This window comes from Mustela putorius, unplaced genomic scaffold (genome assembly GCF_011764305.1).
Source record: "Mustela putorius furo isolate JIRA1106 unplaced genomic scaffold, ASM1176430v1.1 tig00000174_pilon_pilon_pilon, whole genome shotgun sequence".
NCBI lineage: Eukaryota > Metazoa > Chordata > Mammalia > Carnivora > Mustelidae > Mustela > Mustela putorius.
In genome coordinates, this window is record NW_025421304.1 from 18,109,644 (window position 1) to 18,122,832 (window position 13,189).

Genomic DNA, 13,189 nt, shown 5'->3' on the forward strand with positions numbered 1-13,189 from the left:
GGTCCTGGTGCCTGGCCAGGCATGGGGGTGGGGCAGGCCGGGGAGCAGTGCCCATCACTAGCTATTGTTGGGAGGACAGCCGGTGCTCCCGCGCAGAGACACTGCAGCAAGTGCTAGCGCATCCGGGGGTCCCCACCTCAGCTCCTGCTCTCGGATTCTGTCTCCCACAGAGCTGGGAGCCTCAGTAACTTCTGTCCAGGAAGGGTAGAAGTGTTCGCAGACCCCATGGGTGTAGGGATGAAGGGACCCAGCCCCTGTTCCTGGGCTGTGAGGTTTTGGGTGCAGCACAGCCTCGTGGAGCTGCGTATCCAATCCCCTAGAGTTAGTGATGTTTCTGTTCTGTGTCCTGGAGAGTCCCAGGCAGGGGGTCCATGCAGAGCAGAGGGTACAGTGCAGGCAAAGGAGTGTATGGAACTGGATTGGGGTCCAGTTACTAGCCGTGTAGCTGTGGGCAAACAGCTTCTCCCATGGCTGAGCCTCAGTTTTCTCAGCTGTGAAATGGGCACACTAGTGCCCCCTTATAGAGTGGGCAGGCACACACATTATGGGACACTAGGTGCACTTTATAGGATCTGTGCTCCCACGTGGTTTCCTTCCCTGCTTCCCTGCTGCCTTGTAAGTCTCTGCATGCTGGCTGTTGGGATTTGCCCACCGCCAGGGTCCTAGACCCCAGGATCTTCCCTGGCCACAGAAAGGTACAGTTTCCCCTCCCTGCCCCACCTTGGGGGAGGCCACAGGAGTCCAGATGGAAGTTTAGCATTGGCCACCTTCATGGCAAATTCCTTCCTGGGTCCCTTCTTAGCCCTGGGCCATAGGAATAGGCTGTCAAGGGACCTGGGGTAGTAACTGCCTTTGAGTCCAGAGAAACCCAAGGTTCAGTGATCACAAATTCAGATGGAAACTCAGACATCACCTAATCTAGCAACTTTGAAAGTCTGTTTGTGGTCTTAGTGATTTAGGAACGGCTTGGGCTCCCAGGCTTCTTCACTGCAGGACTTTTCAGAGCCTTTACCAGGCAGCTGTGTATTGGAGGAAATGCAAGGCTGGCATTTTAGGTCCTATCCCTATTCTCAAGCTGTGCACAGTCTTGGGACTCCCTCTCTGATCAAGCACTTGGCAGAGATGTTTATGCCCCCGAGCCAGTGAGAGGCTGGGGAGTCAGGATGGCTTGATCCTGGAACCCCTGTCCCAGTGGCATTTTTGGAACAGAAGTATAGCATCAGGAATTGGCTCGGAGCCAGCCTGACCTGGCTTAGAATCCCAGCTCTGTCTCATTCATTCTTGTACTTAACCAGCAGTCATGCAGCATCTACTGTGGACCAAGGATAACACTAGTACAGGAGATTCAAGTGGTGAACCAGACAGTAAGTGTTGAGAAATGGAAAACAAGTAAGCAAACTGAAGGGGCATCTCAGACAGCGTTAAGTGCTGTAAAATTAAGAAGATAAGGTGGCGTGGAAGAGTGTGATGTTGGGGAGGATAATTTTGGCTGGGTAATCATGGATGGCTTCTTGGGGGAGGTGATACTCAAAATAAGGACTAAGAAGAAATGATTCAGGGAATGGGTCCAGGAAAGGATGTGCTATGTTGAAGGGCAAAGGCCCTGAGGTGTGTCTCAGGACAGAAAGAAGGCTAGTGTGCTGGAGTTGGTGAATGCCTGGTGGGTGGGGGAGGACAGGGGCAGGTGGTGGTGGTGGGGTGTGAGGCTGCTAGCTTGTGATTTGGGCAGTCATGCTGCTTCCTGAGCCTCAGCTGTCTGATTGGTAAAATGAGCCTCATCATTTTTGTCCCACACTCCGCTCTGGTCCGCAGTGTCGTGAGCCTCGTCAATGTCTTTGGCAGAGACTTGGCTCTGGGCAGCCATGACCTATGAGCTATCCTAAGTATTTTTGTCATTCCCAGTGCTCTGCGACGTTGGGTGGGACCTGCGATGTTGTGCCTCTGTTTCTCTGAGAGTCCCTGCAGTTAGTGAGTACCACATGTGTGTAAAGGCCGGGGGTGCCCCATCTGTGCCTCGCTCCTCTGAACTTCAGCTCCCTGCCAGCTCTTTTTAAGCATAGAAGCTTCTGATTCAACAGTGCCTGCCTTCTCTGGCCCAGCAGGCCCTGGAATCCTTTCCGGGAGAAGGTTCCACTGAGAACAGCAACTCCTTTCTTTGCTTTCTTTTCCTCTTCCTCCGGGGGGCCAAAAATAGTGCCTGAATGGGACACAGCTCTGGGCTAGCAGCAAGACAATAGTTGCCTCCTGACTGAAGCCGCCCCGCTGGCTCTGGTCCACCGGTGGGGGTTGGGGATAGGAGGGGAGGTGTGCGGGTGCATGGGCACAGCATCACCCCCCCAGGCCCCAAGCCCTTGCTGCCTTTCCCATGGCCTCTGCCAGAAACCATCGCAAAGCCTCCTCCGGCCCCTTGAGTGTGGTTGCCAAGGGGGTTCCCCGCTTATTCTGGGAAAGTGTTCATAGCTGCTTGGCCGAGACCCTAGCCCGTTAGCCTCCTGAGCAGCGCCGCCCTGTCTCCTGGTCTGATGCTGGTCTGGAGCCGTAGGCCCAGACAGACACGTCTGCCCCTGGTTCTCTTCCCTGCCCTGTCTGGCACATGGACGCCACCCCCTGTCTTCGATGCTCTTTCCTCTTGCACTAGGTGGCTGTGAAGGACTTTTTAGAGGTCAAAGTGATGTGCTGTCTTGGGAGGAAGTGAGCTCCCTGTCACTGGAGGTGATCAAATAAAGTTTGGATGTGCACTTGGTGGGGGCTGGGATTTGTCAAGCGTCAGATCCACATTTGGTCTTGATGTCTTCATGTCTCAGAAGAGATCTTGGTTAGAGGTTCCCATCCCTCCCTACCAGCTGGGTGGCCTTGAGCAAGTCACATCACTTCCCTGAGCCTCTGTTTGCTTATCTGGAAGATAGCTTCCACGGAGCTAACCTTGGAGAGCGGTAGAAAGAGATCTCCAAAATGCCTAGGGTAGTACCGAGCACATAGAAGGGGTTTCAGAAGCTTTGACTGTGTTCTCTTCCCTTTTCCACCCTGGTACTCAGTGTGCAGCACAGAAAGGCGGGTTTGACCCACTCTTGGCCCTCAGGGAACTCTCTGGAAGGAAGCCAGGAAGAACCCCCCAGCCCTAAGGATAACTCAGAAGGAAGATTCCTTGTGGGCTGTGGCAACCTAGAAGGCTTCTAGAGAAGTATGGTGCACGCTCAGCACTTGTGACAGCCAGTGATGAGGGTTGGAGGGGTGTCCAGCCTGGGAAGAGGTCAAGGCCACAGCCTGGCAGCCTCCAGGGGCAAAAGCAGCTGCTAATAGGCATCTCTGGTCACAAGGGTGGCCCCCGCCGCGTCCCAAAAGGATTTGGTTTAAAGTCAACGTTGACAAACTCAAGCAGGTGTCCGGTGCTGCTCTCCGTGACCCGTCACCCTCCGCCCTCCACCCTGCGCTTCCTCCTGCCGGCTCCCTCCCGGTCCGGCCAGGGTTGGAGTCAGGAGACTTGGGTCCGGGACAAGTTAGGGCGCCTGTGCTCTGCTGGGTCGGAGCCGGGCAGTGACGTAGTCCCCTTCCTGCAGCTGCCAACGGTTGCCAGGGCAACGGTTGCCAGGGGTTGCTGTCACCTGCGCCCCTTCTCCCGGGCAGCCCGCGCCTCTTCCGTGGCTGCCCGCTTTGTCTGAAGCTCCAGCGAGGGGGCAGGGGCTGGGGTGGCTCAGCTTCAAAGTTCTCCCCAGAAAACGATCCACCCGCCCAGCAGACGGCAGCCCTCTGCTCACTCGGTTCGCGGTCCACTCGATGCCACAAAGGAGGAGCCCAGGTACAGTTTCCCCTCCTCCCTTCTCCCCTCCATCCCTCTCATTCCTGGTGCTGCCTCCCTGTTCCCCCACCCCCCCTTCCCTTTCCCCTGCCTGGTCCTCCCCTGCTGTGCCTCCCCTTCCCCTGCTCCTTCCCACCTCCCTCCCCTTCCCCCTCTCTTTCTTTTCTCCCTCCATCCCTCTCCCCCATCTCCCCTTTCTCCCCAGCACTGCTAGGGTAGCTGATGGATGGGGCGGGGGTGGAGCTAGGTGGGAGCAGGGACCCTCTGGAGGCCCAGAGGCTATGCACAGGGGGAGTCAGACAGCAGCCACAGGGAGGAAGTGGTTGGGGGTAAAGGCTCCACGCCACTCTCCTCAGCCACACTCTAGCTCTGGGCTGCCCCTTCAATGAACACAGATAAGCCTCTGAGGGGTGTTGGGAGGCTGCATCCCCCGCATGGGGGGTCCCCTGGGCCCTCAGAGGAAGGGTGTTTGGAACCCCAAGGAGATACACCTGCAAACACCTTTCCTGCAAGTTTGAAAGAGAAGGCTTTCTAACAGTCAGGTAAGGTTAAGGGTAAACGGGCCACAGAACCAAGGGCCACAAAGCCAAGAGCATCTGTTCTGGAGCCAGGTCCTGGGGCAGCATCTCGTGCCCTCCCCTCGCTGACTGGGCAGTCCCTGGCAGGTAGAACCACCTTCCGGGGACTCAGTTTCCTTATTTGTTAAATGAGTATAATGGCACATGTCTCTTAAGGTTTGGGGGAGGATCACTGTGTTCCTTTGTGTCAAGAGCTTAGACTCCAGTCTTGCATTTTCCAAGAGCTTTAATCAATGTTAGCTGTGTTGCTGGAGCGGGTGAGCATACTGCTGGGGTGGGGGTGGGGGGTGCGAATAGTGATGGAGGACACTGTGGTGCTCAGTGAGCTGGTGGGATCCTGGTCGGGGCCTCCACTGCCCTTCCCAGGCCTCTAGCTTTCTTGGGGGAGGACACCTGGCCGTGTGTCCTGTGCACCTCTCAGCCAGGGATCTGGGACCCGGAGGAGGAAGAAAGAAAGGGAGGGCTCGTGGCTGGCCTTGGGAATACTAGGGTGCTATACTCCAAAGACAGGCGCCCTGCCAGGCCCAGAGTAGCTGATCTGCAGCCCCAGCAGGATGCTAACTGGGCGGACCTTGTAGGCCTGGCCTTGGGCAGTGTGGGAACGCAGATGGGGAAGGAACACTGCAGCCAGCCAGCTGAGGTCTGCCTGTGGTTTGAGAGGGAAGAGAGTCTGGCCAGGAGGAGGAGATGGCCAAGCACCTTCTTTGCTCCTGGCTGCCACCTGGGCCATAAGCCCTGGTCTTCCCTGGAAGCATCCAGAGGCCCAGCCCATGGAGAAAACAGATGAGGACAGGGATCAGAGAGGGGATGGGCTGGCCAAAAGTTCCCGGGGCCACTTGGCTGCAGTTAGTTCTGGACCCAGCACACCTAGCGCCTACCACCCCCGCTCTGGGCATCTGCATTCTCTGGGCAGGTGCTGACTGGTGTGTGTCCTGGTGCTCTGGAGCCCAGCCTCAGCGGCCTCCTGAGGAGACGGCTGTGGGGAGGCTTCGGGGGGGCAGGCCCCACACTGTGCCAGGGGCATGGGGCTGGCACCCGGTTTCCCAAACTTGCTCCTGAAAAACCCTGGCGCCTGAGTCCGAACCCAGCCTCAGCCATATCTGGGACCCTTTCTGATCTCTCTTTTTAGGTTCCGAGTCCCTGTAATCCATTCTTGAATTCTAAGAGGCTTTGATTCTCGGTTTCTAAAAGCTCTGGCATGCTCATATTGCCTCTTTCTCTTTCTCTGCCCTTCCCTCCCTCTCTCTCTCTCTCAATTCCAATCTTCTAAGTGTCCCAGCTGCTTGAGGAGAGGCTGAGGGCCCAGCTGGCTGTAGCGGACTTTAATGGAAGGGCCAGGCGGGGGACAGGGCTGGCAGTGCCCCTTTCCCCAAGAACTGCTGCAGCCCTCAGGAGGGAGGTGGGATGGGGCTGCACATACCCCAGGCTCCCCAGGGACCTCTCGCCTGGAAGTGTCAAGGATGATGATGAGTTGCCTGGGGGAACATCACAGTCTAAATGGCTCCCGAAGCCCATCTCCTGATAGCTAATGGCCTCTGAGGGAAAGGGAGGGGCTGGAGCCTGGGAGGGAGGGTGCTGACGGGTTTCTTATCTTGTGTGGCCAGCAAAGAGCTTGCTTCTCCTGTTGATAACAGGTGCCCATGCTAAAAAGGATGGGCTGGGAAACTAAGCCCAACCAAGCTCTGTGGATTTTCTTTTTGCAGGACTTATCAGAGCCTTTGACATGCTAATACATAAGACCCAACAGGGCCCGCATTATTTCTCTAACTTGGGAACTATTACTTCTTGGAAAGTGCTTTGGCAAGTTAACCACATGGTAAGGATGAGGAGACAGTCCCAGAGAAGGGATAGGACTTTGGAGACCACCATGACAAAAAAGCATGACTTTGAGGTTGGGTGGCCTTGGGTTTGAGTTCTGGCTTGGCTACTTGCTGTGTGATCTTGGGCCTCACCTAACCTCTCTGGACTTTAATTTCATTTTCTTTAAACTTTAAATTTTCAATTGGGTCATAATAGCCTTTGTTCCCTGGACTCACGGTAAGGACTGAGTGGTAGTTTGTGCAAAGTGCTTTGCTCCACACCAGCACAAACTGAGCACTTGCTAAATGGATTTAGCACTTGCTAAATCCCCTTCCTTGGATTCCAGGGTCCTTCCCACTGTGCTGGACAGACCCTGCCCCCTCCCCCACCTCCCCACCTTGTGGGGTCTGGCCAGGCACTGTGGGCTGGAGTGCAGAGGCCGCGGGATGGGGTGTGGAGGCCCGAGGCTCAGGGCATCGGAAACATCCTAAGGCTGACATCCCAGGGAGGAGGACCAGTGTGTGGAAAAGGCTTAGAGGCAGGAACATCCAAGCCCCGGCTCACGTCTGCTTGCGTAACTATACGTTGGCCTCTCTGAGGTCCCTTAAGTGAATGTTCTGGTGCTAGATAAAGCAGGCTTCAGGGTGGGCGGCTCTGGATAAGACTCTTGGGGAGTCTTATCCAACAGACCCTTTCCTCCCATCCTAGGAGACAGCTCTCTGCTTCCCCCCTTCCTCAGTCTTCCCACTGGGCACACGGAGGGAGTCGTTGCCCATGGACTTGGCCAGACCAGAACCGCGGGGAGGTGGGGCCACGTGGGCAGGGATGGCCCTCCAGCAGGTCGGGTGCAAGAATGTGAGACTCACCCCAGGCAGTGAGTGGGCACGGACTTGGCATCCGCCAGCCTCTGGGGGCAGACAGGCAGCTTAATTTTTATTCTCCTTTATTGTAGAAGAATTCCTGAAAACTGAAGTCACTCCGCTTCCCCCAGCCAGCCCAGAACACCCTGCTGGGGCGGCGGGGGGAACCTCTAGTCGAGGTGGACACCTAGCCTGAGCTTGGCCACCCCACTGGAGAATGGGAGCAGAGGGAGGAGAGGGAGTGGGCACTGCCGAGGGTGGGGGGGTGTGCTGGTCTAGGATGGGGCATGGCCCTGGGTCCCACCCAGGTCTGATGTGGGTCCCTCCATTGATTTGTTGGAGAGCTGGTGTTTCTAAGTAAGGTTTAGTTTTCTCAAATAATTCAGAAAGTGCCAGCGGAGGGTCTTCTCAACCCCCTGCCTCACCCCCCACGGAGGAAGCACCTGCCGTCGCTGTGCTCTGTTCTGTTCTAACTGCCTTCCCGGGCTGCCCTTTGAGGTCTGAGCAGCCCTCTGTTCCTCCCCCGCAGAGCTAACCCGCCCCCATTCCCAGCCTTCTTCTGCTTTCCCCTTGCTCCCCTGCAGACCCGTACATGCATATGTGCACACACACCCACACTCACATGCGGGCTTACATTCTCATGGCTTTCCACTCACTCACTCCTTTCCTTGTCTCTGTCCAGGGTCATGTCCTTCTTTCCTGAGCCCTCTGCCCCTGGGCTCAAGGAGGTAGCCTGCAGCTCCGTGTTGCCCCTGCCTCTGCTGCTGGAGAGCAGCCAGAGATGGAGGCTGGAGCAGGACACCTGAGCTGGGTCCTCTCCCTTCTGTCCCACCCTCGAGGAAGACAAGAATGAGGCTCACACCTGAGAACCCACTCTAGGGCTCCCTTTCCACCTCGGGAAGCCCCTTCCAGGTTGCCGGCACCTGGCTAAGCACCAAGCGACCCATTGAGGGGCTTGCCGTGTCCTTGCCAGGGTGGAGAGGCACCCCCAGCCCAGGCCATGCGATTCAGCAGCTGAGAGATCTGGACCTGGGTCCCCTCATCTCTGATGTTCTCTGGAAAACAAGGCTACTGTTATCCCAGGCTTGGAACCCCGTGGTTCCAAGCCCTAGGAGGGTCCATCAATGGGATGCTTGTTAAAGCCAGACTCTAAGCCCTGCCCCAAACCTGGTGCCTCTGATCCTCAGGGTGCAGGGCTGGGGAATCTGCACTTTCGTGAGCTCCCTGGCTTGGTTCTGAGCCACGGGTGAGTTTGGGCACCTCTGATATGAACTTCTAGAAGAGCAGTTGTGGTGGTGGGGCAGGTCTGGGCATCAGCCTACTAAGTATGTTGGAGAGGTGCCTGGTTGCAAAGGGTTAACTCCAAGCCAACCAGACCAGGTCCTGTCCACTCAACTTCCACCTCCGTCCTCAGAGGAAATGGATTTTCCAGGAGCCTGGACTGGGCCAGTGGTGACTCGTGGCTCGACACGGATGGCAGAGGAAGTGACTCAGGCCTCTGTGGGGAGAAAGTGAGCCACAGGTCCCCTGCCCAGTGCCCCCTCCCCGACCATGAGGATGGGCAGGGCTGGGTCTGACGGGAACCAGAGCTCCTTCTCCTGGGCCCAGCCGGTACTGGCGGTGGGTGGGAAGGGTGGGCTTAGGCAAGCCCTGGCCACCCTCTGCTCTGCCTGTGCCCTGGGGACCTTGGGATGGTGGCCCTCATTGTGTTAAGCTGGGCTGGACCGTTCTGTTCCCTGTGTGTGTTTACGGAAGGCCTGAAGTCAAGGGCAGCTGTTCCAGCAGGGGAGGGGGGAGGGGAATCTCCCTTGGGGGACTTGGTCCTCAGACCCTCTCTCCCAGACTGGAGTTGTCGGCACCTGCCAGTGGTCTTGGCTGCCCCCTCATTCTTAGCTCCTTTTCTTTGAGGGAACTCCCAAAGTTGGGGGGGGGCATGCATGTCTAGGACCTCTGCCAGGGGTTCTCTAGGGCGAGATGCAGGTCTGTGTCTTGGCTCCTTCTGGGGTGATCTTGGATCGGCTAACCCTTCCCTAGCCTCAGTTTCCTCAACCATAAAATGGCAAAGCAGTGAGACCAGCCTCACAGAGTGGCTCTGGGGATTTCACGTGATGCTTCTGCTGGGATCATTGGGGTGCTGCCGTTAGAGTCCCCCTCTCAACGGCTCCCTGGCCCTGGCCCAGTGCTGTGTGAGGTCTGATCTTGCCTGCGCGCTGATGGTTGGTTTTAAGGGTCTTAGATAGCGGAGGCCTGTCCTGTCCTCTGATAGTCTGCGGCTCAGAGACAAGGGACATGATTCTGCCCTTGCAGTCTGTGTCGAGGTCCACGTATGGGCCCCTGGCTCCTCGTTCTGGGGTTCAGCCTCCAGAGCACAGGACCCCTCCCTCCTTGGCTGAGCCACATGGGGGGTTCCCGGGGTGGTGCCCAGGGCATTCTGCAGCCCTGTTGGAGGTCCTGGGAGACTGTGGTCCCCATCAGGGATGCTGACTGCATCTGAGTTGGCTGTGTGTGGGGGGTTGTGTGTATGGGGTTTGGGGGTGGCCTACCTTCCCTCCCCCCACCCCCAATCAGAGGCAGGGGATGGAGGAAAGGAAGAGGGTGCCACGAGAGTGGGCAGGGTTCTCTGAGGTGTGAAACGGGCTGGGAAGGTGCCAAGCAGACTAGCCGGGCAGTGCCCTCCCCCTTCCCGGTAAGGGCTGGGATCTTCTCTTTGTCCCCGGCCCTGCTCTCCTGCCCCTCAGAGGGTTCTGAGCAGCCTCACATCAGGGCTGCAAGCATGGAGGTTTTCTGGGTGGGGTTCCAAGCTTCCCATTGCGCTCCCGGAAGGGAAGTTTCATTCTCTAAGAATTTCCCGTCAAGGTGCTCTGGAGGCTGAGCTGGCTAGGACCACAAGGCAGGGGGCCCGGAGAGTGGGGGGGGGAGGGAGGGAGTAGGACCCTGTGACAGTCCTTGGGGGGTTGACGTAGGGGCAGGCATAAGCCGGTCAGAAAGTACGCAGAGATATTTAGCTGACACCTAGTGCGCCGACTACATGTGTGGCCGTGTTCTAAGTCCTTTACAAGTATCACTTCAAGTACAGATGTGGCAAGTGAGGCCCAGAGAGGGTGAGGAACTAGCCCAAGGACACACAGCTAACAAGCAGGAGAAGCTGGAGTTGAATGCAGGCAGTCTGACTCCAGAGTCCAATCCACGGCTTAAGAGCCGGTTAAAGGAAGCCAGGCAGACCCTCCCCCTCAAATCCCAAGAATGCCCTTGGGGACAGAGTGATCCACCTTGGAGTGGCTGTTGAAACAGCCAGGGTAGAGTGGAGATGAGCCTGCAAGGGTCAGAGTCATGCAGTTGGTCGTCTGTGTTGGAATCCCCTTCGCGGGACTTCATGCAACCTCGCTTGTGCCCCTCCGGTGACTGGAAGGTCACTTCTTTGTCTCAGCCTTTTTGCTCTCAAAGCTCAGTCCAGGAGGGTTGTTGCAAAAATGGTTGACTCTGCCCTGTCCAGGGCCCTTGTTTACCCACAGGGGTAGCTTACTTTGAAGGCCAGTGGGCCACAGAGGCACATGGAGTTTTGACCAGCTGCATCCTTGCTTGCGGTGTGATTGTCAGGAAGCCATTGGTCCTCTCTGGGCCTTGAATCCAGATACTATAAAATGGAGAATTTGGACCAAGTCCCTAAGTGATCTGTCAGCTACAAGTTCATAAGTGTAGAGCAATGGTTGCAGAGAGGGGGGCTGCCTGGAGGAGGTGACATTTGGATGAGGGATCAGAGGTAGCTAGCAGCAGGGACTGGCAGGAGGGGTTGAAAAGAAGAGGGTCCAGGAGGGCTATGTCTCTGCCTCCAGAGGCTGGGTTTCCTCCTGTTGGTCTGAGGTGACAGGACGTGGTTACAAAAGGGACCAAAATGCTCAGAGAGGACAGAGTGAAATCTTAAAATCGCAACCTGGGTGACAGGGACCGTTCCCTAAAACACTTTCAAAGCCTTCTTCTAAGGGGTCATGTGACGCCACAGAGGCAAGCTGATGAGTCAAGCTGACCAATGACTGGACTGACGTGGACCTGGAAATTGGGCTTCTGTTATGCATGGTGGGACATAGGAGACTGGCCCAGCTTCAGGGGGTCAAGTTAGTTCAAGGAAGGAGACAATGAGCTCCTGCCTGGGTACCCCATCCCTTTAATGCAACCCTCCAATATTCTGCCCAAAAGCCACCTCTTCCTGGAAGCCCCCTTTGGCTTCCTCTAAACAGAGACTGCTCGTGCAGTACCCAGGTCTCCAACTTCCCTTTACCAGGCTTGTGGCAAATGATGGCACATATTGCCACAGCCATACACAGTTCCCTGTGAACTGAAGAAGGCTGCATGGGTGTCGGCGCCTCATTCAGTAATGGGGCCAGCTGGCCGGGGCCAGTCTCTCCAAGGGGCGGGCATGCAGTTGACTACCAGGCATCACAGTCCTGACCAGGCTGGGAAAGCCTGGCCTCTGGAATAATCTTGGGCAGGTCATTTAACTCCTTGGGCTTCCGAATCCCTGTTTGGGAAAGGCACTAACGGGAGAGCCAACTTCACAGGGTTGAAGTGACAACGAATAAGGTACAGGGGTGTGGTGGGAGAGCACAGGCTGGCAGACTGGTGTTCAGCTAATGGGGGCCAGGGGGGGGGGGCAGAAGTGCCCACTCTATGCCGAGTGGAACTGCGAAGGAGAAACCAAACCTCCCCCCACTTCCGCCACACTGACAGTGTCTCCCTATCAGATTGGAACACACCTCTGCCTTTTTCCAGCTGTGGTTGGGGGGAGGAGTTGGGGGCAGCTGGGATCTGGCTCTCCCTGGTGGTCAGGACAGGAAGCACCCTTCTCCACTGTTCCCTGCAGGGGGCGCTGTGGGAGCGCTGATCCTTCATTTCATTCCAGGGTCCAACTGCTTAGCCTTTGTCCAGCAACCCCCATGCACTAAGCCCTGTCCGAGAGATGCACCAGGAGCTTCCTCATTAGCTGAGGAGGGAATGAACCATCCTGCACTGCCTGGGGGACAGAGGCAGCCCTGGTCAGTGGTGGGAACCAAAGGAGGCCAGGACTGACTATAGAGGGAGTTGGGGAAGGCTTCCCGAAGGAGGTGTTCTCTGAGCTGGGTCTTGGGGATGATGACGGTGAGGCTCCTGGAGGGGAATCCGAAGAGCCACCCTTTTCCTGGAGGGGCAAGATGGTGAGGGAGGTTCCAGCTGTTGCTGTGGAGCCTTGCCCACCAGATTCTAGCCAAGATGACCCCAGCACTGCTGGGTCTAGAGGCAAGTACTATTATTTGTCCTATTTTCTGTGATTTGCACTGGGTCATGCAGCATGTGTGAGAAGGAGCCAGGACTTGAACTTGGCTGGGCTCCAGATGGCCGCTGCCCCTTGATGATCAGCTTCTGGCAGCTCTGGGGAGACCCGTGGGCTGTTTTCACACTTGCTTCCTTACCTCACATCCCACACCAGAGATACACTGGCCTCCCCCTCTGCAGGGCTGGCCCAACCACCTTGCAGATCTGGCCCCGGCTAACACTTCTGGCCTCTTTCAGGTGCTGACTTCTCAGGGTGACCTTGGAGAGGAAGATGGCCTCCCAAGTGCTGCAGCAGACGGTGCTGTTCTCGCTAGGTCTGCTCTTCCTGGTTCAAGGTAGGCGATCTCAGGGATGCCCCGGGACTGTTGTGACTTACATTACAGCACCCCCATCTGTAGGACAGCTGCTAGCATATCCACTAATCCCTTTGGGCAGGCACAAGACTTTAGATGCAGCTTAGCAAGTGTATGGTATCTTGCAGAAAAAAGCATCCCTTCTTTATGGGGATGCAGCCCCACAGTGCACAGTTTGGGGTTGGGAGCATGGACTGGGTTTTGGCCTCACTCAGCTCTGCAGCCAGAGCATCCTTGTGCAGTGCACAGCCTGCATGACAGTCTATGGCAGACATGGCCTCATGACATACTTTATTGCTATTGAAATGTTTTTTGCCTTTGAAATTATTATTAATTTTTAGTTCTTGTCATAATTCATAGCTGGTAATTTGTGAGTAGGGCACATTCACATTTTTGCAGATCTTTGAGGTATAGACCCTTGGAACGTGCTAGATCTCAGGTGCCAGGATCCAGTATTCTGGGCCCAAGGCCTAAATCCCTCTCCTGCCCCCTGGC

At 56.5% G+C, this 13,189-nt stretch overlaps 1 protein-coding gene across 5 annotated transcripts in view; it reads left to right on the forward strand.

The window, feature by feature from the left end:
* The window catches only part of ADGRG1 (adhesion G protein-coupled receptor G1), a 37,905-nt gene that overhangs the window by 13,582 nt on the left and 11,134 nt on the right, over positions 1-13,189 (forward strand). For 2 of the 5 annotated variants that reach the window (XM_013052153.2, XM_004744259.3), the window contains exons 2-3: positions 3,558-3,796; positions 12,579-12,676. In XM_013052153.2, coding sequence (XP_012907607.1) covers positions 12,613-12,676 — 64 coding nt within the window. In that variant the 5' untranslated portion in view covers positions 3,558-3,796; positions 12,579-12,612. Of the gene's footprint in view, positions 1-3,557; positions 3,797-4,146; positions 4,339-12,578; positions 12,677-13,189 lie in introns of those variants that run through there. The other 3 variants (XM_013052152.2, XM_013052154.2, XM_013052155.2) reach the window with 2 other exon arrangements.